The sequence below is a fragment of the Arabidopsis lyrata genome (assembly GCF_000004255.2).
Source record: "Arabidopsis lyrata subsp. lyrata unplaced genomic scaffold ARALYscaffold_1, whole genome shotgun sequence".
Classification (NCBI taxonomy): domain Eukaryota; kingdom Viridiplantae; phylum Streptophyta; class Magnoliopsida; order Brassicales; family Brassicaceae; genus Arabidopsis; species Arabidopsis lyrata.
In genome coordinates this window covers 30,212,735-30,238,626 of record NW_003302555.1, presented here as the reverse complement: position 1 = coordinate 30,238,626, position 25,892 = coordinate 30,212,735, and the positions used below count along the sequence as shown (strand labels likewise).

At 34.3% G+C, this 25,892-nt stretch overlaps 3 protein-coding genes across 4 annotated transcripts; 1 reads left to right on the top strand and 2 right to left on the bottom strand.

Moving 5' to 3' along the window:
• Window positions 1-15,565: 15,565 nt before the first annotated feature.
• LOC110225096 lies at window positions 15,566-18,365 on the bottom strand. 2 transcript variants are annotated; one of them, XM_021013846.1, is made up of 2 exons: window positions 16,228-18,365; window positions 15,566-16,083 (listed from the first exon to the last, which is right to left on the bottom strand). In XM_021013846.1, exons 1-2 carry the CDS (start codon window positions 16,817-16,819, stop codon window positions 15,962-15,964), a joined length of 714 nt encoding a protein of 237 aa, XP_020869505.1. In that variant the 5' UTR covers window positions 16,820-18,365; the 3' UTR covers window positions 15,566-15,961. The 2 variants fall into 2 exon arrangements, with proteins under 2 accessions (XP_020869505.1, XP_020869504.1); XM_021013845.1 differs by having other exon boundaries at window positions 15,566-16,776; window positions 16,863-18,364.
• Window positions 18,366-19,133: 768 nt separating this feature from the next.
• On the bottom strand, window positions 19,134-20,853 carry LOC9330634. Its single transcript, XM_002891845.2, has 2 exons — window positions 20,456-20,853; window positions 19,134-19,693 (listed from the first exon to the last, which is right to left on the bottom strand). Exons 1-2 carry the CDS (start codon window positions 20,565-20,567, stop codon window positions 19,254-19,256), a joined length of 552 nt encoding a protein of 183 aa, XP_002891891.1. The 5' UTR covers window positions 20,568-20,853; the 3' UTR covers window positions 19,134-19,253.
• A 646-nt stretch (window positions 20,854-21,499) lies between these two features.
• LOC110224525 lies at window positions 21,500-25,299 on the top strand. Its single transcript, XM_021010664.1, has 4 exons — window positions 21,500-23,700; window positions 23,790-24,321; window positions 24,405-24,504; window positions 24,589-25,299. Exons 1-4 carry the CDS (start codon window positions 21,630-21,632, stop codon window positions 25,270-25,272), a joined length of 3,387 nt encoding a protein of 1,128 aa, XP_020866323.1. The 5' UTR covers window positions 21,500-21,629; the 3' UTR covers window positions 25,273-25,299.
• The last annotated feature ends 593 nt before the right edge of the window (window positions 25,300-25,892 follow it).

The window sequence follows — 25,892 nt, the reverse complement described above, 5'->3', positions numbered from 1 at the left end:
TAGGTTATCAATCTAATCTCAGTGTGATTGCAAGCATTCAAGATATGCACAAAAAGCAAGTAAGTCAAGCCAATTGTGAAAAGGTTTTGTGTGTTTCTATTCAACCTAAGCAACCAATTAACATGCAAGTACCAAATTCAAAAGCATAAGAAAGAAAACTAAGCAGCAAGAAATGAACTACAAACCAGGAACTACCATGCATAAGCTTTAAAAAGGAAACTAACAACCCATCAATGCAGAAAACTATGCTAGACCAAGCACGTCGAGCAAGCAGGTCGAGCAGGACAATAAAGACTAACAGAAACGAGATTTAAGCAATCAAACAAGGCAAGCTCTTAAGAATGGGGTTATTGGTTATAATGGATTTATCTATCCCTTTAACTAGCTAATAGACTCAATCAAGCTATCCCTAGACAATAGATTCAAATACAAATCAATCCACTTTCATGACAAAGATTCTCAAACAAGATCACTTTCAAACTCAATTCTCATTGATGAAATATAATCAAGCAGGCATTAAGATTCAATCTAATATAGTCAATAAACATTCTAAACATCTAATCTCATGAGCTAGAGTATGTAAATCTCTGGAATAGTTGGTTCAGACATTTCATCAAACACCTTGTGGGTGTGGAAATGTCTGAGATCAACTTCCAATTGATAAGAGAGGAAATAGGACTAAGAACTACTAAACCAGAAGGGAAATCATGCAGTTATACACTTATCTAGCTAAAGAAACAGAAGATTCCACTAACAACCTATCCCATCCTTAAGAACTTTGCAAAACTACTCAAGAACACTCAAGAACATCATAGCAACAAACCCAGAAAATGATTCAAACCCAGAATTCATTAAAAAGCAAGTATGTTATAGATAAGAGAGAGATCTACAACTTTGATGAAGAAACGAAGTGCAAAAACTCAATGATTCAATGGGAAAAACGATTACAAACTAGGGTTTAGAGAGAAAAACGGAAAAACCAAAGGGTAAAGAGAATATCTCCTCTTGATAAAAGGGTGAACCCCTATTTATAGAAAAGTACTAGGTTGCCATAATTGGCAAAACGACAAAATAGAAAGTCGGCTCAGGTCCTGCTCGACGTCAGGTCGAGCAAATACGTCGAGCAGGTGTGTTCTTCAAAGTTGGCTCCTTTTTACTTGCCTGCTCGACCTCTGGTCGAGCTCCCACGTCAAGCACACTCATTGGTATCTCCTGATGTCCTGCTCGATCAGACCTGCTCGACCTCTGGTCGAGCTACCACGTCAAGCACACTCCTTGGTGACCTCCTGATGTCCTGCTCGACCTTTGGTCGAGCTCCCACGTCGAGCACACTCCTTGGTGACCTCCTGATGTCTTGCATCGAGCTCCCACGTAGAGCACGGTTCTGGATCCTCTTAAATGACTTCCTTGACTCTAACTCGACCTCTTAGCTCCATTAAGTCCCAAATAAGCTCCATAGTACCTGAAACACATCCAATATGCAATATGCTATGCAATGCAATGCAAATCGTACTAAGTTATGAAAAGAGTATGAAAAGGACTATGAATGCAATGAATCGGGGAGAAAACTAAGCTAAATGCATAAGAAATGTGTGCTAAAAAGAGGTAAAATACAGAGATATCACTTACATAGAAGAGGAGCTTGATGAAGGGAAACTATGAAGAAGATTAGCTGCTACAATTCATCCAAATTAGGCATATGATTAGTTGAGAGATTGGAGTTTAAGAGGTGATATCAAAACTTGGAGCTGGATGAATCTCTTCAGTAATGTTAACTATTAGAACCCTCTCCTCCATACATGAAATACATGAATATTTAGGTGTTCTCATGAAGAATAGGAGGAGTAAGATAAAGGCAGTGACTAGTGTGGTGATTGATGAGACAATAGTAGCTTCCAAGTTTTTCATATTCAAAGAATTATGGCCCCTTCCCCTTATTCAAATCTTACTCTTCTAAATAAACAAAATTGATCTATAATTCCAATTATTATTTAAATCTGAGTGGTAGTCTCTTCAATGAAATCAAGGTCAACAACTTCTCTAAAAGTATTAGCAATGAAGCTAATTATTGTCTCAGAAACATACGGAAGAGGTATAATGATAACATGTGATTTTCGCCCGTATTTGCTATTGTTTTCTAACTAGATGTTAACCCGCGGTACACCGCGGGCCTATATTTTTACTAAATAAAAAAATTAAATTTTTAGGATAATCTATAGATATATAGTATACCGCATAACGATATTTTACATTTAGTGTTTAAGATTGTATAATTATATTTTGATTATTAATTCTAGGATTTTACCCGTAGTATACCATCCCGTATTAATATTGATCCAAATCCGTCCCACCATATAATTTCATCCCGTGAAATTAAAAATCATTTTGTAATTTTCTTTTTAATAATAATTTTATTAAAACATTTCCTAAAGTATTATTTGGCTTTTATATGACGAAATATTTATACGAATAAGATACATGTTATTAAATTACTATCCCAAAGTTTAAAATTAAGTAAGTTTTATTAGTGGGATAAAATTTATACTCATTACTTATATAATTTATTATTTAATCTGAATATACTAAAGTTTTCTTTATATAATAAGATTGTTTGATAATGCTATATAGTGTTATATATGTGTGTTATAAACGTGTGTTATAAATGTGTTAAAATAAACCAAAAAGACAAAATTTCGAAAGACAAATTAAATTACTCTAATTGTATAAAAAATAGTCAAATAATGTCTCATGCTTTACCTAAGAAAATAGAAAAAAAAAAACTCTGAAAAAGAAAAGGGTGAATTTGCTCTATAACCATAATACAATCTCAAATTAAGAATATAGCACTATATTCAAAAATATTAAGAAAGTAACATAAGGGACAAGGGAAAAGACTAAACTAGTGTCGAGATGAAGCACCAAAGGAGAAAGACATTCAGCTGAGCTGGCAGAAAAAAGCTCAATCGTTGGAGTTCAAGGATGAGGGGCAGGAGAGAGAAGTATATTTTGTCTTTACCCCTTTTAATTGTAACTCAATTTTCTTTGTTTTAATAAAAATTTTCAAAGTCTTGATTCTTCTATAAAAAATCTATATACTTTTCTGAATGTATCATGATTTAAATTTTTAAAACAGATAAGTTTATGAAAAAGGTGGTTAATGATAAAAATTTAATGTCTAAATAGAATTACATAAAATGAAATTGTATAGAGTAAAATAAAATGTAATCGCATAATATGTTATTACTAAGAATAATTTATTAATTTTTCATAAATTTGTGTTAAACGTACATCGGAAAATAAACACTATATCCTAAGAGATACAATATAGGGAACCCAAATACCGAATTAAACGCATGACAGAAATTATATTGTTATATCTTTAGGAATAGTACATATGAAACCTAATCTACCAAGTTAAACTTTAGAATCTAAATGAGATAGTATAGAATCTAATGAAATAGTATAGAACGAAACATTTTTAATAAAATGTAAGTAGTGGTGGTGGTGATGGTAATAACTCGGTGATGGTGATGGTGACGGTATGGTGGTGATGACATAGTTGTGGTAGTGGTGGTGGTGGTGACGTCGGTGGTGGTTTGGACAACGGCGATGGTGGTGGAGGTAGCAGTGGTGGTGGTGACTGTCATGGTGGTTGCGGCGGTGGTGGTAGTGATAGTGATAGTGGTGATGGTGACGTTATGGTGATTGCTGTGGTGGTGGTGACGTTATGGTGGTCGTTATGGTGGTGACGGCATGGTGGTGAAGATGATGGTAATAGTGGCGGTGATGACGTGGTTGTGGTGGTGACAACATGGTAGTGGTGATGGTGACGTCATCATAGTCGCAATAGTGGTGGTGGTGACGTTATTGTGGTCGCGGTGGTGGTGGTGGTAACGAAGATGATGGTGGTGGTTGTAGTAGTGATGGTGCGCCATGGTGTTCGCGGCGATGGAAGTGGTGACTACAATAACGTGGCAATGGTGGTGGTAGTGTAATGGAGTCATGGTAATCTATTTAGAAATTATAATTTTATATAGAGTAGGGTTAAAATTGTCAATAATACATGTAATATACACAATATCATAGTTCTATGGTTAGAATAGTTAGATAGTGAATTAAAGCTTTTTTTCTTGGTTATACAGCCAAATTTCTCAAAAGAAAACTAATTTATGTTGAATCAATCCAATTTTATTGAACGAATTTTAAAGACGTGTAATTATGTATTGGGCCTTAATTAGGCTTCACTTTTCTTTTCTGTATTTTACCCTTTGGACTTTTATTTGAAATATCTATGAAAAAACAGAAAATGTTGCATTAGAAAATAAAATAAGAATCTCTTTTGAGAATCTTCTCGTCTTCTTCAACCGTTCTTATGATTTTGGAGTTTTTATGTAATCAGGCTACTTGCATGTGGATTAATCGATTGATTAAAGGGGATGAGTATCTAATTTGCATCGGATCGAAGGTGAGACGACACACAAACCATCGTTCTAAATCTACTTCAGTTCTCGATGATCTTCTTCGTTGTGACCAAGAGATAGAGTTCATGTCTCATGTTCAAACAATATCCATATTCCCTGATTTTCTGTAAGATATAGATTAAGGAATAGATTTATTACTGTGTACGATCTTTCAAAAAAAATTTTGTTTTTTGTTTTACTGAGTTTTGTATATTATGAATTGAAATGGAGAATCTAATTTCTAGATACTTGTAGAATTAATTTCTGATTTTCAGATTGATGAAACTTATTAAAACTAATTTCCATTAGAGTCAAAGAACATGAGTTACCTGGTTGAGGAGTGTTGTGGTTTGCTTAAATTATTGTTGTTTTGTTCATATTTGATATAATAGATTCAGAATTCACTACAAAAGTCTTATTTCGGTGTTGGAGAGAATGATACAATGCTTTTCAGAACTCACTTTCTTGATCTTTCAATTCATCTTCTCAGAAACAAAAGAACCCTTGTAAATAATTTTTTCAATGTAAAACCTTTAAATGTTTTTATACAATCTGATTGCTCGTGTAACAACTTGAGCTTCAAACAGTGAAACACAAATATCTCTATACTATTAAAAGAGAAGTACAAATGTAAATGGGTCGGGTCAAAATCAGAAAATTGACCCGAAATTCTGAAATCGGATCTTTGAAATTTTTTTGGAATATAAATTCGAATTAATAATGAAAAATCGAACTAAAATCAAATGTTTATGGAAATCAAATAAAATTTGATTGTACTTATGGTAACTAATTATAAAATCATATTCCGAACAATATTATACATTAACTACGTATAATATATTTGTTCATATACTTTTGGAACTAATTCCATAACAATCAACGTTTTTCTCATTAATTTTGCTTATTTTAGCCAGTTATCATTAATTAAAAGATATCTTACTTGCTTCTAGAGATTTCTAAAAAATTTATCACAACTAACCCATCTATTTTATAAATTAAATAAATAGATATTTTTATTTTGGTCGTGTAAATTAAATAGATATGAAATCTATGTAACTAATTTTAATGTAATTAGATTAAATCGAAATTATGGTATTTTCATACAATCATACTTATAGTTTACCAAAGAAGTTTAATTTTCAAATTATAAAGATTTCTTGAATATGATTTTTAGAATTATTCAACAAGATGATAAATATTTATTAAATTTTACGAATCATGAAAAATATTAATTATTTTTAATCATTATATTTCACCTTTCAATCTCTAATCTAACAAATAAGATACGTATTCTATAATTCCTATGTCCAAACTCCATTGAGTTGTATGACTAAATAATATTTCCATTAGAGCTGTCAAAACGAGTTGATTCGTCCCGTTAAGCCTGTTTTGTAATTGGCAAAATATAGTTTGGCATGTAGTTAGTCTGTCTGCACGACCCGAGGGTAGCATATATGAAACACAACCCCGTCGCGCGAATGTATGCCGATTTGCGGGGTTATCCGTGGATTTTGTTTAAATAATTTTAGAGTAACCAAAATTTAAAATTCTACTAAAATAAATAAATTGAAATGTTTTTAGAGAAAATAATCTTATATATCATTATATTTATAAATATTAGAATTTCATTTGTTAAAAGTTTTTTAAACTACCACATGTTGAATAAATTGTATTTTTATCAATAAATACTATCATGCGGGTTGATCCGCCAACCCCCGGAAGAAAACCGATGACCCACTGCGAATCAATCCATGTGGCCCGCTTATTTGCGGGTTTAATATATTTTCCCAAATCTGGCCTATAGTGAGATGATTTGGGCTCGACCCACGGTTTTTGACCTATTTTGACTGCTTTAATTCCCATGATTCGTCTAATTTTTGAATTCTAAAACACAAAATTCCATTTTGTAAATCATAATTAATACGATTGGTTTAATTATAAACAATTTAATATTTTCTTTACAATTTGTTATTAGGAATATTTATAAGTACATTACACGATTCGTTCTACTAAAAACACGCACAATATTAAAATCAACGTATGTAAATCAATATTCTCCGCGGTGGACCGCGGGTCCGATCCTAGTTTGTAATTAAATCGAACGGCTAAAGAAAAAACAAAATATTTTGGTCCTACCGTTTTTGTTATTTTGCAGGCCATGTTTTTTTTCTTCATCAAACTCTAGGGCAGCCTTCTCCAGGTAAGCTTTCTCATCTTGTTCAAAGGACTCAATATTCTTGAGACAATGTGATGCAGCTACGTCACAATGAAACTACATTAGTTATTAGATTGCTAATGAAAAGGTGATTCAATTTCACACCCAATAAATGTAAGCTCAATATGATTATTATTGGTTTGAATACAATAAAAAAGCAAACATGAATTTTGTCAAATCGAGTATATATATGAAAACAGATGGATGATACCTTGTTCATTGTGTCTATTGCTTTTAGTAAAATGGTGCATTCACTTAATGCACCTTAGGCTAAGCTCTACTAAATAGTCAAACATAAGATCATTAGCCAAAGTGAAAGTGAAAATATAATAAACGTATATAAAACAAAACATATAAATTTTTTGAGTCAGAAATTTTAATAAAGTACTCCAGCAATGGCTTTAGCTGAAGAATCTGCCTATACAAATCAGCAGCTCTACTAAATAGTCACATATAAGGTCGTTAGCAAATTGAAAGAATAATAAACGTACGTATAACACAACCAGAGTTAGTCAAATGAGTAATTGCCTGTTTTTGATACAAATTGGTGTCTCTGTGTTGGTCTTCATATTTTCCAGATATTTTATACTCTTAATGGCTACAGTCACATATATAAAAAGAGAAAAAGATGTCAAATATACTTCTTTTGTATAGCTTAGATATACACTTTGAAACATAAATAGTTTTTCAACTCACAAAATCTGACATTCCAAATCTGTAAGTGGAAAATCCATATTATATAGAAATGAACTTGTTACCAAAGCATCTAGCATTGAGAGTAGTCGTAACTCACCACCAACATGATCGACCACAAAGAATCTGCACACGAACAAAAAAAAAGTTAATAATATCCAAAGACTCTAGCGATGTATATGAACAAAAGAATTGATGAATATAAAAAAAGAATTGTATCTTCTTCCTCAAATTTCATAAAATGACTAACGCATAAAATTCAAAATAGATTTATTTCTAAACCTAGAAACAAAAATTCAAAGTTTAATCGAATCCAATTTCAAGAAATTAAATCAAACAACACATTAAGATTAGAAATTGGAAAGTTAAAGAATGCAACTGGTGTTTTGTGTGTTCAGAAGTAGTAGAAACGATCAAGTATTTATAGAGTTATGATAGGTTAGTAGGGTTTTGTGTTAGAAAATATCCAAAATCTTGATTAGCAAGGCGTTGATATATTCGAAAATCTTTAAATTATCACAAATCTAGAATATGCTACATATATTCCTAACCATTTTAGGATAATATCTTTTAGGTGGATTGAAAGCATTAATATGAAAGATTTTTGCCATTAAAATCGGCTATTTATTAGGAGTATTAATATCAAAGATTTTTCTTTAAATTCATATTCTCATAATAGTGCATTAATGTTTTATATCTTTTAGGTGGATTGAAAGCATTAATATGAAAGATTTTTGCCATTAAAATCGGCTATTTATTAGGAGTATTAATATCAAAGATTTTTCTTTAAATTCATATTCTCATAATAGTGCATTAATGTTTTACAATCTATTATAGGAATATAATTTTGATAAACCGTTCAAATAAAGAAAGGATCCAAATCTAATTATTTCGATATATATATATAGAGTAATTAGTTTCTTTAAAATCGAGATTTAAGCAAGATTTTAGGAACAATAGTTGAGATAAAGTATGTTATAGTAATTAATTTAGATTGTGGAAATATTCGAAATCAATTTAATTTTTGGAATGGTAAGCATTTAAGATAATTTCGAAAATATATGTATAATTAAAGAATTAATTTCGTTATGGTACTCTAATATATGAGGAATATTCGTATTGTTAGTTTATTTAATTCAAAAATTATAATTTGCAGATTTAAAGGAAGATCTTCTCGAGATTTTAGGAATATAATCGAGATTTTAGTAACAAATGTGATCACATTAAATTTTCAAAAGATTTGAAAGATTTGTGTCCAAATTGTTAGAAACAAATTAGGATAGATAATTTTTGGTTAATATCTTTTTTAATATTTTCAAATCTCTAGAATTAAACCCATTGACATTATATTGTTGAATTTATTTTTTAAAAATTACGTAATATTAAATAAAAAAATTAAATAACTAACTATTTTCATTTGATGGCGTAGACAAATTATTATTATTATTTATGTAATTTAATTACAAATAACAAATTTAATTTTTATAACAAAATAAATTATTTTCGTAAGAACAATTTTTTCCCAAATAAATATTTTACAAAATATTTATTTTAATCACATATTCTTTCTATATAGAAATAAATAGTTAAATAATTATGGTTAGAAGTAGTTAAGGTAAATAACAAATATGGTTAGTTTAGATATATTATATATATTTCCAATTTAGGTGTTAATTAAGAATTAATGTGGTTTTAAGACAACATTCCTAAAATTCATTATCCAAGATCCGGATAGAGTTAAACCCGGGTAAAACCCGGATCCAAATGAATTAATGCAAAAAAACCCTGTAAAAATGTATATGTAGATGTTTTAGGGAACATTTGGAGTGACTTCAAAGCCAAGAAGGTGTTATTCAAGTATTTATGGAGTCAAGAAGGTTTTAAGAGTTTTTGAGCTTTAAAGTCCAAAAGGCGATCAAAACCCGTTTCAAGACAGCATCTGTACGTTATAAGTATGGCGTCCGTTCGAGGTCTTCCTTATTACCAAATAAAGAGATCTCGGTGGCTATGGAAAGCTAGAAGAGTCAAGATTCTCTTCGAGTGGAATTAGAGCATTTCATCGAGCCATTTGGAAGTTATGACTAGAAGAGTGAAGATATGTCCAGACCGTCCAGAAGCTATGCAACCGTTCCGGAGCTTCTAGGTCGCACCGGTCACAAGGGTCGAGCCCGGGCTTCCTTCTACTCTCCACCCCGGTAACTAAGGCTTCTAGCCTGTCCAGGAACTCGAGTATGCACTTAACTTAATCATGGGAAAAGAAGCTTTTACCCCTAAACCTAATCCTTGGTCTCCGAAACCTATAAATACCCGATGAAAACCTTAAACCTAGTGTGCCTTCGAAGTGTCTAGGTGAAGTCTTAGAAGCTCTTCCCTGCCCTCGCCGTGAGCTGCAACCGTCGTCCTTGAAGCTTAGAAGTCCACCAAATCTCTCTCTTTTCTCTTGTTTACTGTAAGATCTATTAAGGTGAAGTCTTACCTCTTGTATTCTACATTCAAAGAAGTAATCTCTAAACTCTATTCAGTTCTTATTCATCTCTTTCTTATGAGTTTATAAAACCTTACTTTGATGATCTCTTTAACCATGCTAGAGTAGTTTTCTAGTTGGGTTTAAAGGGTTAATCAAAGGAGGGACATGATCGATCGTCTAGGTGGCGATACTTAGGGTTTTGTTTGATCGTTTACATTGTATTCTTTCTAAGTAAGATGTTTCTTAATGCATGTAGTTAGATTCATGTCCTAACTCGTGATCCCAAGTGTTTAAATTGCTCACAAGGTTGTTTAATACGCTAGACATAGCTTACGAATGTGTATCGTGTTATAACAAGCACACACCACATAGTTACAGGGCTTTATGGACTAGAATTGAACTTGATCTTATTGCTTTGATATATGCGTCGTTGCCTGCGTATGTTGGGTAACGGAGTATAAGGATTTTAGCCGACTAATTCTATAACATAGGGTTAGCCGAATCTTAGTGTTTCGTATGTCCAAGACTTGGAAGTAAAACAAACTTAATTCTAGTATTTCTTAGATTACGATCATTGAACCCCCTGCGATACCCTTGATGCCCAACGTTTGTCTCTTACTGATTACTTGCTTTCTTTACTCGCTTTATTTACTTGCTTTCTTATTGCTTTTATTTACTTTTACTTGCAACCGTGATACCAACCAACAACCCCTCTTTTATTGTTTTGTCCTAGCTTTACTTTGTCTAACAGGTTCGTCCGAACTACTTATCTCTCTGTGGGATTCGATCCTTAAATACTACAACCGATTCACTGTGCACTTGCAGTAGTCGTGTGGTCTTTTGAGGTAAAAGATTGAAGCGAAAAACCATCACACATCATATAACTCTTACTTGAACCCAAAGAGCAATAAAAGAAAGGAAATCTTCATCAGAAAAGTCTTCCCATCGTTGTAAAGCAACAAACCAATCATTAAACAACCAAGGTTCTCTTCTAAGAACAACAACCAAGTCTACTTCAGAATGAACCAAAAATTGGACGAGCATAGAAAATAATTCCCATACACGATGTGAGGAAGCGTTCACACTTCTAAATTTCTGATCTCTGGGATTTAGAGGCCTCCCAATAAACTTAGTCCGCTTTTTGCTAAAACTCCATCATAGATTTCTTGGAGAATAAAAAGTTATGGGTCATCTCGGCCCAAAACCATATGTTGAAGATCATTCCACAAGTCGTCAGCCATAATAGGAGTTTGAAAAAAAAGCTAAGGTAAAAGAGAAAGTTACACTAGTTAAAGAAAACCTAACGTCAGTAATATATAAAAGTAAATTCCTAGATAAAAGAAAATAACCAAGAAATTCAAAGACAAAGAAAGGAAAGCAAACCACGAAAATAATGATTTATAAAACATAATCACTGCGTAATGATCAAAATATCCTCTACTATTTAGATATACTATTGTTGAATGACAAGACTCTATATACATGGTAAAATAATGACAAGTTAATCAACAAGAAAAATAAACTGATTAAAAAAAAAGTTAAAATACTAGATATACTATTATATTGAACAGAAAGTAGGTTCCTTAAATTAAAGCATCTTATCATTAAAATAAAAAGGCATAAGCATGATAAATTTTTTAAATCTTTATTATATAGTGAAATTAGAAATATATATTTAATAACAAAGTATTCAAATGTTACATGAGAATATGATATATAAATTTCAGTGTTAAAAAGAAACCATGTTATTATTGAAATTATTGTCTTTAATTAATTACAAACATAAACTTCATATTTCCATTGTATATAGATGATAAGTATTTCACGTATACTAAAAGAAAAAGTAAAAATTAAACAAGAGTGAATTAGTGCAGAGGGAAAAATGGGAAGCCAAATTAGGAAACAGACATTATGGTTGGTGATATATCGTGGTTTTTACTGATTTTAACCATGATATTAGTTGTGATTTTGGAGTCTTTTTAGTCATTTTTGTCTTTTTTTGAGTCTTTACAGGTAATTACATATTTGGATGAATTTTGGAGCAAAAGCTGGATATTTGGAGCATTACAGCTAACAAGAGCAACTTGGAACGTTCAGAGTGTCTTGGTGTCGACCGACACATCAGTGGCGATCGACACCGTCGCGTTTTCAGAAGCATTGTACGTTTAATCAAGTTTTGAAGAATTGCAGAATCACCCAATTGTTCCTGTTTATTGCAAAAAAAGTCCCCGACGTGTTTTACACTATATTATTAGGTTTTTATGTTAGGAAGACAATTAAGCTTTAATTTTGGGAGAGATATTTTGTATTAGCTTGGAGAGAAGAATCAGACTCCTTCAGAGAGATTCAGAACTCCTTTACTCTATCTCTTAACTCTTTTAATGCAATTTATTCAGATTATGATTTGTGTTTCTTTTGCTATGTCTGAGTAATTCACCTGTTAGATTTAGGGTTTTTCCATGTATTGATGAATTGCTAAGTTGAACAATTGGTAGGGTAATTTTAGGGTTCTTCACCTAGATTTGATTTAATTACTAGTTCTAGACTGTACACCTAGAATCTAGCTCATATGATAATATAGGTAGATTCGAGAGGTCATCTATTTCCTGAAATAATCTTAGGTGAGCAAGAGAACTATTCTCATTCGAGAGGTGGTTTAGTGCTTTTGTGAACATATCAAATTTGGACTTTAATGCTTGCTTAATTTTAGGAATTTACATTCGAGAGGTGGAATTTCTATTGATAGGCATTGTGAATTAATTCATTCGAGAGGTGGTTAATTTGATATTTGTGATTTGAGTTCAAGAATGGTGCTTAATAAACCCTTGCTTGCTGTTTAATTTGTAGTTATGATTTACTGAAAGGAATAACCTTAACTCTAGCTCTTCCATCAATTGAATTAAACCCGTCTCATAGGCCTGGGCATTCGGGTACCCGAACCCGTTTGGTTCTTTTTTTCGGGTATCGGGTCTATTCGGTTAGGGGTTCGAGACCCATTCGGTTATTCTAAAAATTCGGTTCGGGTTCGGTTCGTGTTCGGATCGGTTCGGATATTTTAATAAAAAAAAAGCAAATTACCCGAACATAACCAAAAATACCCGAAATATTTTCGGGTTCGGGTCGGGTTCGGGTTTTTAACTCATATATACCCAAATCTAACCGAAATACCCGATTTCTCGAAAATACATTGGTTACTCTTTACCCAAATATAACCAACAATATCTAAAAATACTAAAATTACCCAAAAGAAAACTACATTATTAGTTACTTTTTAACCAAATATATCCAAATGTATCCGAATTACTCAAAAATACCTAATATATTCGGATTTATGATTGTAATTTTAGGTATTTTGGGTATTATAAATATAAATATAACTAATACTTTTAGGTGTATATTTGTTTTCGGGTACCCACATGTATTGGATTCTGTTCGGGTTCGGTTCGGGTTTTTTTCAGGTAGGAGGTCTAGGACCCATTCGGGTATTTTTAAAAATCGGTTTGGGTTCGGTTCGGATATTTTTTCGGGTTTTTCGGTTCGGGTATTCGGTTCCGGGTATTTTGCCCAGACCTACCGTCTCACTTGCTTCGTTTTAATTTAATATTTTTATTCTCTATTTAGCTTAATTCGATTGCTGAATTGTTTATTGTGTGAACAACGAGAACTTTGTGGATTTCGACCCTTAAGTGCTACAATTGATCTCTTATTTGAGAGAGTAGTTCTAGGAGTTAATTTGACCTATATCAGTTGGTTGTCGGTAACAACGAAAAAAGAGAGGTGAAAATGGGTTTGATTTTGGCACTTATTACCAAAAAACCAGACCATCTTTCTGGCATGCGCGTGGGAATAACCAACCTGGCCTTTCGAGCAAGTGAAAGAACATTCTAACATATCATAAATGCCCAATAGTTGAACTGATAGTTATCTAGCTACAATCAGATGGAAGTGATGCTCATTAAATGCAACAACAGTTAATTTGAGCTCACAAGAATTTAAAACTGGGGAGAAATAATTTGGGCGGGATGTGAAAATTTAAACACGTAACCTAGGGGTGTGGAGACCTAATAAATAGTGGGACGACGATTGTGATAAAACGTAGAGCCACATAAGGTAAAAGAAAAAAAAAGACATAACTTCAAAAGAAGACGGATCTGCTTAACAAATTGCGTAGAAAGGTATGGAAGCGGTAAGTGACTTAGTTATTGCTCATGTAGTTGGATATTTTTAACTATATGATGTAGTCAACTACCGGTTAGTTGTGTGTAATACAGGTGTTCGAGATGGTGGTCACAAATGACTTGGTGAACGGCATGGTATGTGTGGTTGTTGGGGGGGGGGGGTGGAACAAAGATGACGGTGGCGTATGGAGGTTCATGGCGGCAAATGACGGAGAAGCCAAGTTCATACACTTCTGAGAAGGAGATGGAATTGAAGCAGCTAAAGCCAAAGTGATAGGCGATCTGAACATATATCGAACATGTGAAAAGACAGAGCTAATGTACGAGATGCCGGAGTGGATGGATGGTGACACTAGAAATACGAGTTCAAGGTGGTTCCTATCTTGGACGAGTTGGCGTTTGCAGAAGTAATGACCAAGTCAGATGTGGAAAAAGAAAAGAGGAGGCGGGCATACAAGGCGACATTAGACGACATCATTTGCACACAGCTGCCACCTGAACATTTGGCGGATAGCGAAGATGGTCCTCTAGGCTGGGTAGGCCATACATTCCGTCGCAGTAGCCGTTAAAAATTCATTAATCTGATCCGTTATCATTGTTTTAACCTCTGCTAAGGACTCCTCAAAAGCATGAGGATTAGTTGTAGTAAACAAATTCTTAAAATAAGAGATTGCTAATGTTTTGAATATATTTATCCTCTGCAGACCATATCCCATTTTCATCATGTAGACCGCTAATTCGATTCCTGGAAAGTCTCTGTTTTATTAGAGCAAGAAATTTTTTTGAATTATTATCCCCTAATTGCATCCAATTACTTCTACTTTTTAATACCAATAGATTTCTTCATCTCGGTAAGCCTCTTTCAACCGTAGTGTTAGTTCCGTAATCTCCTCTCGTGTTCTCGTATCGTCTCTCTGAGCCGCTTCTAGTTTGGATTTCAGGTCCTCTATTGTTTTCCGTACATATGGAGTTTACTCTTTCTGCCATTGTGAAATAGCCTTTCTACAATTAGTCATTTTTTCCACAAATTGTCCCTCTTCGGCACCCGAATCGAGATTCCACCCACTTGATATTGTCTCTAGTAACCCTTTTTTTCCAATCCATCTTTTATCAAACCTAAAACATTGGTTACAACGTGGTATCTTATATGAAATCGTAGCTTTAACCAGTGAATGATCAGAAACTATCATTGGTAAATACTCATGCCAATCTTCATTTTCTAGCGCTCTATCCAAACGACACCGTATTGGTTTTTTATCATGTCATCCCTGCCACGATAACCAATCTTCCAGATGTGGAAATTACCTAAGTCCAAAATCATTTATCATTATAATAGAAGGGATAAAAGAAGAAGCATGTCTTAATTTGCCACCTCTTTTTTCATGGTTTTTTTTTTAATCATTGAAATCTCCTATCAAAAACCAAGGTGTATTCCGAGATAAACTGATCCGTGTTAACCATTACGAAACTTGGTCTCTATTTTTGGTATCAGATCACTATAAACAAAAGTAAGATTAATTGTTTTTCATTTAAATAGCCTCAATATAAAAAATAATAGAAACATTGAAGTCATTATTATAAAAAAGCGCTAAACAACCACAACAACCAATAGGATGAACCGTTTTTAAGTTTTTATAACCAAAATGACTAACAAGTTTTTCCAAAAATAAAGAGGATTGTTTCGTTTCCGAGAGAAATAAAAAATCCGGCCGATGTTTCTTCCACACATCACGAAGATATCCGATAGTTGCTTTATTCCCGAGACCTTGACAATTTGGTTTTGGTGGTTTGTTTCCACCCGTTAAACCGTTCACCGTACCTTGGTTTGTCGAATTATTATCTTCCTTCAATTGCAAGCTTCCTATGGCTACAACCCTTCTCTGTGGTGACGCCAAAAGTTGAGCATTTCTCATCTTTGAACTAACACCCATGAGCACCAAACTCCCTTTCAGATTTCGAGATGTCTCCAAATCCCCATCCCTATCCAAATCTGGCTCTCCACATCAACTTTTGAAACCATCATATCCGAATTAGTGTCCTCGACTAGCTCAGATGCATTCCGCGGCTCATCTGCAGTTTCCTCAACCTCATCAGTCTTGGAAAGGTCCGTCAGACGACGAGATGTTACCATCAAATCATCACCATCCACTTCCTCATTTGACATTGGTAAAACCGACTCCTCTTGGTCCATATTAAGAGTTTCGTCAGACAAACCTGCTGCAATATTTGCATTGGACAAAATACCAGCATCTTCCATCTCGTTCTCCTTCAACCTAGCTGTTGTAATTTCTCCTTCCTCTGGATTAATCTCCGTGCCGCTTAACGACTCCACTTCCAAACCAGCTACAGCTACATCATGAGAAGCTAGTGAATTAAAAACAGCATTCCTTACTTGTTTTGGTGGTACAACATCGACAGGTTTGGCTTGCTCCCCTTGCGACTCCATTCCAGCCCTCTCTTTAACCACATTTTGATGCTCCTGCGCACCATCTCCACCAGCCTTTGAGAACTGATAATCGTTATATTGAACATAACTTGCAAACTTCGGCCTTGAAGAGGAAGCACCATTATGATTCCCCGATTGAGACCGTTTCCGATCATCTTTACGAGCATCCGCAACATTCTTCCCTTTAAACGCACCTGAGACCATCCCTTCATGTCTTGTTTCCTGCCTTGTCACCTGAGTTACCGCTACTTTAAAACTTTGCAAATATCGATCGTCATTCACCTCTTCAACCGGAAGCAACTGATCAGTACCTAAGGCTGCATTAAAATCACAATATGCCTCATCATGGCACAGACTCATACACAACTTACAAAACCTAAAAAGTCGCTAATACCGCACAGACATGGTGGTTTCCTCAACATTGCGAACTCTATCTCCGTTTCGATGCACAATGGTTTGAAACCATCAATCGTTACTTCAACTCAACCGCCATCAAAATCCATTGCTTCTACTTTACCCAGATCCTTTCCAATGTCTCGAAAGATTGTGTCAGTCAAGAATTCAATTAGGACTCCAAGAACTCTAATCCAGAAGGTAATGGCCGATGGATAATTGGGATCAACCAAGGGCGACCATCTCAACAGAGACACCATCAAATGATCAAAGTGAAAAGGCTCCATCTTCAAAACCTCCACAATATCTTCCTCCGTCTCAAAGTCAAACTGGAACCGACCCAACCCCAAATCAGCCCCTACATTCTTTCCTTCAAGCTGCTAGATACGTGGTACCATGAACAACATCGCCTTCCGAGGATTTATACACCGCCCAATTAAAGTCTTTGAGTATCCCACAATCAAAGCTGAATTGTCAAAGTGTGAAATTTTTATTCTTCTCTTTGGAAACATGGCCCCAACCCTTCTCTCTCCCATTTTCTTTCCCATGAAAGCACTCTGAGACATTTTGAGAACATTAAACAATGAAAAAAACCCACACCAAAATGATAATCTCGGAAGAAAAATAAACCCAGAACCAGCGATATGAAAACCAAAGCTTGACAGATTGTGGTTTTGAATGAAAGCAAGACTCCCCTTTTTATACAACTCTCCATCCCAAAAGAATCCTCCCTCATCAATACTAAATATCCCCTAATCTCCAAAAGGCTTGATGCCCACACCAAAGACATAAAGGAAAGAGAATGGTCTCTCACTTTAAGGACAAGTAAAAAAAAGGAAACAAGATCAATTTGTGAAGAGAGGCTAATCGCCATCACTAACTAGGAATACCAAATCCATATCTAGAAGATCCGACTACCATAACTCCACCAAAAGATTTCAAAAATGCTAATTAAAAATAAGATATTTGATATATCTTGTACCCAAATCCAAGTGATATCTGTGTGAATCCTCAATGGTATCCATCTAATAAACATATCTCCTTGCCATCGTATAAAGGAGAATCGTATCTTCCTTTAACCAAAACCGAATCAAATTCCTCGAAGATCTGCACCAATCCCTCTGATGAGAGTAGAGTACCTCAATCAAAATCTGAACATTCAGTTCCCCAAAGCACCAACTCACGTTTGCGAAACCGCCTTCCACGAACCAGAAGAAAGTTTTAGATTTGTGAATCCATAAATAGATCAATCCATCGATACAACCTCTTCAACACCAAAAGATAGAAAGCCTATCCTGCCCTGATCTAGCCCAACTCAGACCTCGTGAAAGGACAACAACCTCAATCCTTCTCACCAAGAACCACCATATCAACTCATTATCGCAACCGAAAACCACCGAATTACATCTGCTCATGGTCGGGTTTCAAAACCCTAGAGTCGCCATTGAAATCACCGTCGAGAGAGAGTTTTCTTTCGGGAAAAACACATTTTTAACACTCAAAAGGATAGCAACTCGAAAGTATTTCACTAGCACTATAAACCACAAAAAAAAACTTTTACTAACACTTTAAACCTCCAAACTAGCTTTTCTGTTTGTCCCACCATAAAAAATGATAGAAAATTTAATTTCTATTTGTTTAGTATACATTTATTTAATTTAAATTAATTTTATTATTTATTACAATTAATAAAAATCTATAAAAAAAACAATTAAAAAAAACATCACCTTCTTTGTTTACTTACCGTTCGATCATGAAATTTCGAAATTAAACCTCTGAAACTTTAGATTTAAGCACAAGAGAAGTTTATAGTATAATAATATAAATCAAATAATGTAAAATATGAGGTACAAGAGAAGCTTGAATACAATAATAAAAACTAAAGAATGTCAAAATTTTGTGAGAAAATAAAGCATTCTTCGTATCGGAGGAATCTAATTTTTTTTTACGTTTCTTAGTAATCGAAAAATTATAATAAATAATAAAATTAATTAAAATTTAAATTAAATTAAATAAATTTATATTAAACCAACATAAATTAATTATTCCATCATATTTTATGGCGGTGCAAACATGAAAACTAGTTTGGAGGTTTAAAGTGTTAGTAAAATTATTTTGGTGGTTTATTATGTTAGTGTAAATCTCTCGAGGTTTAAAGTGATACCCAGTGACACATTGAGGGTTAAAAATGTGATTTTTCCGTTTTCTTTTATAACTTTTATAATTACTATACTAAATATAATTGTTTCTTTCCGTCACTTATATAATAACTCAAGAAGAATGATTTATACTTATTTAGTTTTCATGAAGAATAACTTCTGTAATGTGAAAAATAATAAACCAATGTATTACATCATACCAATCGGAAACAATGCACATCCATGGTCTTATTGAAACTTGATCACACAGGTGATGCCATAAAATATTGGTACGCTTTAACCACTCCTAAAACTGCAGCAACCACAACCACCACAGCGGCCACACCCTCCACTACTGTCTTCCTCCATAGTCTTTGCTTCAATGAGCCAAACTTGATATAAAATTCACTTGAACAGTTTGCTACATTTCTCATATCCTCATCTGTTTTAGGGTCTCGAGTTTGTGATGTGGCTCCCTTCAAAGCGACCGAGGGACCAGCTGTTATAGGGCTTGTCTTTGGCATTGTCACATACAAAACTCCCTTTGAGAACTTCGCGCGAATCTCATTTCTTTTACAATTTTTCGCAACTTTTGTTTCTTTCATGAACCTGATTGATTTGGTCTGGTCCACATGACAGCCTCCTGTTATTGTTAGTACACCACTGTGGTTGATCTGTATTTTAAGATGCTCTTTCTTCAAACCTATATAAACATCAATTCCACTTTTCGTTGATAATTAAATAACTTATATTCTTTGGTTCTTTTTTTTAACCACAAATTGAATTAAACAACCGGTCTAGTGATCCAAACCGGGAAAAATTAGTTTACATATGATTCATCTAAATTCCTAGACCTAGCACTACTGGCCAAATTGTCCGTTTGGACATTTAAACAAGAGATCCCTTTAAACAACGTGGAGCGGAAGAAAGTTTGAGAATCAAACTAGCTCGCAATGTGATATCAAAGTATACTTTACAATATTTGGAGAAGAGAAACAAAGTAGATTTGTGGAAGCAAAGTATAATCAAAGCTTTTAACAAATATCTTGTGTTGGGCTATATTTCGGTTAAAATATATATCAAGCTAATTGCAATGCAGACTTATAATTTAGTGAATAACAACTAAGTTTCTTCTTTGTTTCTAATATCCAAGTGATTCTTTTAATAGTTTTTATATTTTATTATACGAAACAAAAATTAGCATTCATTATTGAAATACTAATTATATATAGTATAACCTACGAAAAGAAATATAAACATAAATTAATTCCTCCTTATTTTTCCGTAATAAATACGACGATGCAAACAGGAAAGCTAGTTTCGAGGTTTAGAATGTTAGTAAATTATTTTAATGGTTTATAGTGTTAGTGAAATTCTTTCGAGATATAAAGTGCTACCGATGACACTTTGAAGGTTAAAAATGTAATTTTTCGAAATTATAATGATATCCGAATAATTAATGTACCTGAAGGAAGATGTAGCTCAAGAATGTCGATGTCTTCCATTCTTCTCCATCGACAAAAGGGTTCGATTTCATCGTAAAAGTGTGTGTTTCCACCTTCCATATTTACTGCCATTTTGTAAAAATGTCAATGAACACGAAAAATAAACAAAAAATTTATTGATGGAAATCTCTCTCTAGCTTCTAATTTGTTGGAAATGAATGATTGGTGATTGTGAAGATGACCTATCTAATTGCTTCTATTTATATTCTATGATATGTGCAAGGAGTTTCTTCTTGGATCTCCTATGTACTGAATGATTCGTTTATTACCCTTAAAGATTTGCTTTAAAAAATAATTTATTTCACTCTTTCGAGTTTATATAGTTTGTTGTATCTTGTGAAATTGGTGTTTCGTCACATGCACATATCTTCGTCTATGTAGTTCCAGAGATTCTTTTTTTTTTTGGTTCTTTTTTACCATTGCTTTATTACTTTTCTTACCATTGCTTTATTACTTTTCCACTACAAGAAAACATAGCAATTTCCGACGAACATTTCCGACGAAATTTTTAGTCGGAATTATTCCGACGGATTTCCGGGGAATTTCCGACAAACTTCCAAGAAAATAATATTTCGTCGGAAATTCGTCGGAAACATAAAAACTTTTCCGACGATTAAAAATTCGTCGGAATTTCGTCGGAAATATTTGTCGGAAACCATGGAAAATTCCGACAATCCAATGTCATCGGAAACTGCTCGGAAACTTGTCGGAAAATTTGTCGGAAACAACGAGGAAACACGTGATTATTCACTGCACATGTTCCGACGTAATCCTGACAACTTGATCGAAAAAATTAGTCGGAAAAGTAGTCGGAAAATCTAAAGTTGTTACCTTTAATATTTCCGACGAAATTTCCGACAAAATGTCCGCCGACATTTTGTCGGAAATTCGTCGGAAATATTAAAGGTAACCACTGTAGATTTTCCGACGAATTTCCGACAAACTTTCCGACGACATTTTGTCGGAAATTCGTCGGAAATATTAAAGGTAACCACTTTAGAATTTCCGACGAATTTCTGACAAAATGTTAGTCGGAAAAGTTTTATATATATACTAGACAACGAAAGAATCATAGACACAAGAAAAAAGTTGAAAAAAAAAAAACAGAAACACAAAAATATCTTCGAAAAAAAAATGTCTTCTCATAATATTTATAAAATTAGAGAGTGGATGTATAATCGATTAGATGATGAGACCGGAGCTATGAGGCAGGAGTACAAGGAAGGTTTAATGGAATTCATGCAGTTTGCATCTAATCAAGAAATGACGCGTATCGAAGGTATTATGGCATGTCCTTGTGTCAAATGTTGTAATGATCATTTTCTTGCAAAAGACATTGTTTGGAATCATTTATATTGGGGAGGTTTTACACCGGGATATTATATATGGTTTTCTCACGGGGAGGATTTTAGATCGGGTCCTAGTAGTAGTCGTGAAAGAAGAGATGAAAACGTTATAATTAGCGATGAGCATATTCACCAGGAAGAAGATAATGTAATTGGAAGTGGTAGTGGTGAATTTCATGATAACGTAGAAAATACTAATGTTGCGGAGGAACCCAACTTAGAAACACAGGGATTTTTCGATATGTTAGATGCTGCAAATCATCCGATATATGCAGGATGCAGAGAGGGTCATTCTCCTTTATCCGCCGCAACACGTATGATGAACATCAAAACAGACTACAATTTAAGTGAAGATTGTGTTGATGCGTGGGCTGATTTTATCCACGATTATCTACCGGAAGATAATTTATCGCCAGTTTCATACAACGCAATCCAAAAATTGGTATCTGGGCTAGGTTTACCATTCCAAATGATTGACGTGTGTAGAGAAAATTGTATGATTTTTTGGGGAGATAATGTAAATATGTCTCAATGTCGTTTCTGTGGTGCTGAAAGGTTTCAGGTTACTGGTGGGCGAAACAAAATACCATATAAGCGTATGTGGTATTTGCCCTTGGCTGATAGGTTGAAGAGGTTGTATCAGTCAGATCGGACAGCGGAGGGTATGCGATGGCACGCTGAACATGAGTTCACCGGGGAGATTTCACATCCATCGGATGCATCGGCCTGGAAACATTTTTGTTCTACATATCCAGTCTTTGCTAATGAACCAAGGAATGTCTATCTTGGTTTATGCACGGATGGATTCAATCCATTTGGAAAGTCAGGTAGAAAATATTCTTTGTGGCCAGTAATAGTCACCCCTTACAATCTCCCACCTTCCCTTTGCATGAAAAGAGAATTTCTTTTCTTAACCATTTTGATTCCTGGTCCAAACCACCCTCGTCGTTCACTTGATGTGTTCCTACAGCCGCTTATAGAAGAGTTAAAAATGTTATGGTACCAAGGGGTTTGGGTATATGATGTCTCCACAAAGACAAATTTTAACATGCGTGCTGTATTGATGTGGACTATTAGTGACTTTCCCGCATATGGCATGTTATCGGGTTGGACAACTCATGGAAGACTGTCGTGTCCATATTGTCAAGATAATACAGATGCCTTCCAACTAAGACATGGCCGGAAATCAAGTTGGTTTGATTGTCATCGTCGTTTTCTAAGACGAAATCATCCATATCGTCGTAGTAAGACGTTGTTCCGCAAGAACAAGAGTATCCGTGATCCACCGCCACCTGAGTATGATGGTGATTATATATTGAATCAATTTCGTGATTTTGATGTTGACTGTACATCATCGGTAGGCGGTAATGGCCATGTCCGAATTGATGGATATGGAGAACATCATAATTGGCATAAAAAAAGTATCTTCTGGGAGTTGCCGTACTGGACAAATCATCTACTCCGCCACTGTCTTGACGTTATGCATATTGAGAAGAATTTCTTTGACAATATAATTAACACCATTTTAAATGTCCCGGGTAAGACTAAAGATAATGTCAAATCCAGAATGGATTTACCCGATATTTGTGCGCGCGAGGATCTCCATTTGCTTGCAGACGGAGTAGGTCCTATTCCTATATGGAGATTAGATGCAAGCAAGAAGACCAAGTTTTTTCAGTGGATAATTGATGATGTTAAATTTCCTGATGGCTATGCATCAAATCTATCATATTGTGTTGATGATCACAGTGGTAGATTAGCTGGGATGAAAAGTCATGACTGTCACGTCTTCATGCAGCGTTTACTACCATTTGCGTTTACACAACTCCTACCAAATGTTGTCCATGAAGCAATTGCAGGTACAAACAACTTATCTTTCAATTATTTTAATATGTTATTATTCATGTATATATTCTTTTTTTGTTTACAGTTATTAATTAAATTGCAGGGATAGGTGCATTTTTTAGAGATTTGTGTTCAAGATCTCTAACAGTCGAAGGACTACATACACTTGAAGATAATATCCCGATTATCATTTGCAATTTGGAGAAATTATTTCCCCCATCATTCTTTGATGTCATGGAGCACTTGCCTATCCATCTACCTCGTGAAGCAGCACTAGGCGGTCCAGTTCAGTACCGGTGGATGTATCCTTTTGAGCGTTATATGTTCCATTTGAAGAAAAAAGTAAAAAATCTTAGCAAAGTTGAGGGATCAATAGTAGCTCAAAGCATAAACGAGGAGACTTCTCATTTTTCGGCCTACTATTTTGCTCCAAATGTCCAAACAAAAGCAAGAAAACCAGGTAGGTACGATGATGGGGGTGTGCGGCCTTTTTACCATACATCTGTCCCAGATATCTTTTCTCAAATCGGGAGACTGAGTGGGAAGAAAAGAGAAGTATGGTTTACAGATCAAGAATTTAATCACATTCATACTTACATACTCCGGAACTGTGACGATGTCATACCATTCGAGAAGTAAGAAACAAAATTCATACCTTAATAATACGCATATATTATTTGCAAAATAATTACTTATACAAAAAAACAAATGTCTGTAGGATCTTTGATGATCAAGTGTCTGGAGCGTATCCAAACATGACAGAGGCTCGAAAAGAGGAAATGAAGCAGACACAATATGCTAATTGGTTAAAATATTATGTAAGTTTTCACCGTTGATTTTACATATATTATGAACATGGTTACTATTTATTAAAATCGTACATTTGCTTGTATGTTTTGCAGATCAAATCAGCCGCAAGTAGGCAGGAACACTATCCAACATGGTTTGAAGAGTTGGTTGGAGGTCCTCTATCAAGGGCAATGGCATACCCGATGTATTGCACTCGAGGCTACGTTTTCATAAAACGTCCAGGGATTACTAACAGAAAAACAGTGAATTATGGGGTCGTTGTTCGTACAGATTCGATAGACTACTATGGTGAAATTACTGATATATTAGAGGTTGAATATCCGGGAGTCATAAATTTGAAATGTATACTCTTCAAGTGTGACTGGTATGATCCTAGAGTTGGAAGAGGTGTTAGACTTACAAAGTATGGTGTCACAGAGATCAACTCGACTAAGCAGTTAAGAAAGTACGATCCGTTTATACTTGCATCTCAGGCAGCACAGGTTTGCTACATACCATATCCACAAGTAGGTGTTCGACAATATCCATGGATTACGGCTCATCAAATAAATCCAAGAAGCAGAGTTGATGGGGTGAAAGAAAAGGAACCGCTACAACAAATTGCAGTAAACGAAATTACGCAAGTAGATCAATCTGTCGGTGACATTCCCCTCGTTGATATTGAGAACATAGAACTCGAAGAGATATGGGAAAATGCGGAAGACGAAGAGGATGGAGAAGAGTTTGAAGATCAAAATGATTCTGCTAGTTCAGATTATTCTTCCGATTCTGAGTAAATCAAATATATCGTCTTTAGTTTTATATATATATATTTTATAAAATCTGTTTAAATGCTTTTAAATTTATCATATTATATGCATTATAATTTATTTGTTAAAAAAATCTGTTTCTATTTTATAATAATTAAACCATTCTAATATTTTATTTTATTCATACTTTCATCGGAACTGTCGTATGAAACGTTTGAGATTAAATTTGTACCGCTTAAATATATCTTGATACAAAACAGGGTATATTTAATTAAAGAAATACTTGACACAAAATAATTAAAATTATTTAAATAAATATACCCTGTTGCCGAAGAATTTTCCGACGACATTATTTTCTCCATCGGAAAATCGTCGGAATTAGGCTATATTGAATTAATTTATTTTTTTTACTTTTCTTTCAGAAATACTGAAGCGGGAACATTTACGAGACTCGGGAGATTTAATGTCCAAATTCCGTCGGAGATTGGGTCTTAAATTTATTGCCGTTTACTGTTCCCGGGCGTCAAAGAAGTTAATGTAACCAATTTCCGACGAAATTTCCGACGACATTTAAAAAGTCTCGTAAATGTCCACGGAAAATGTTACCGCGTAAATTTAATTTCCCCCGGAGCTACCGCAAGCGTCTT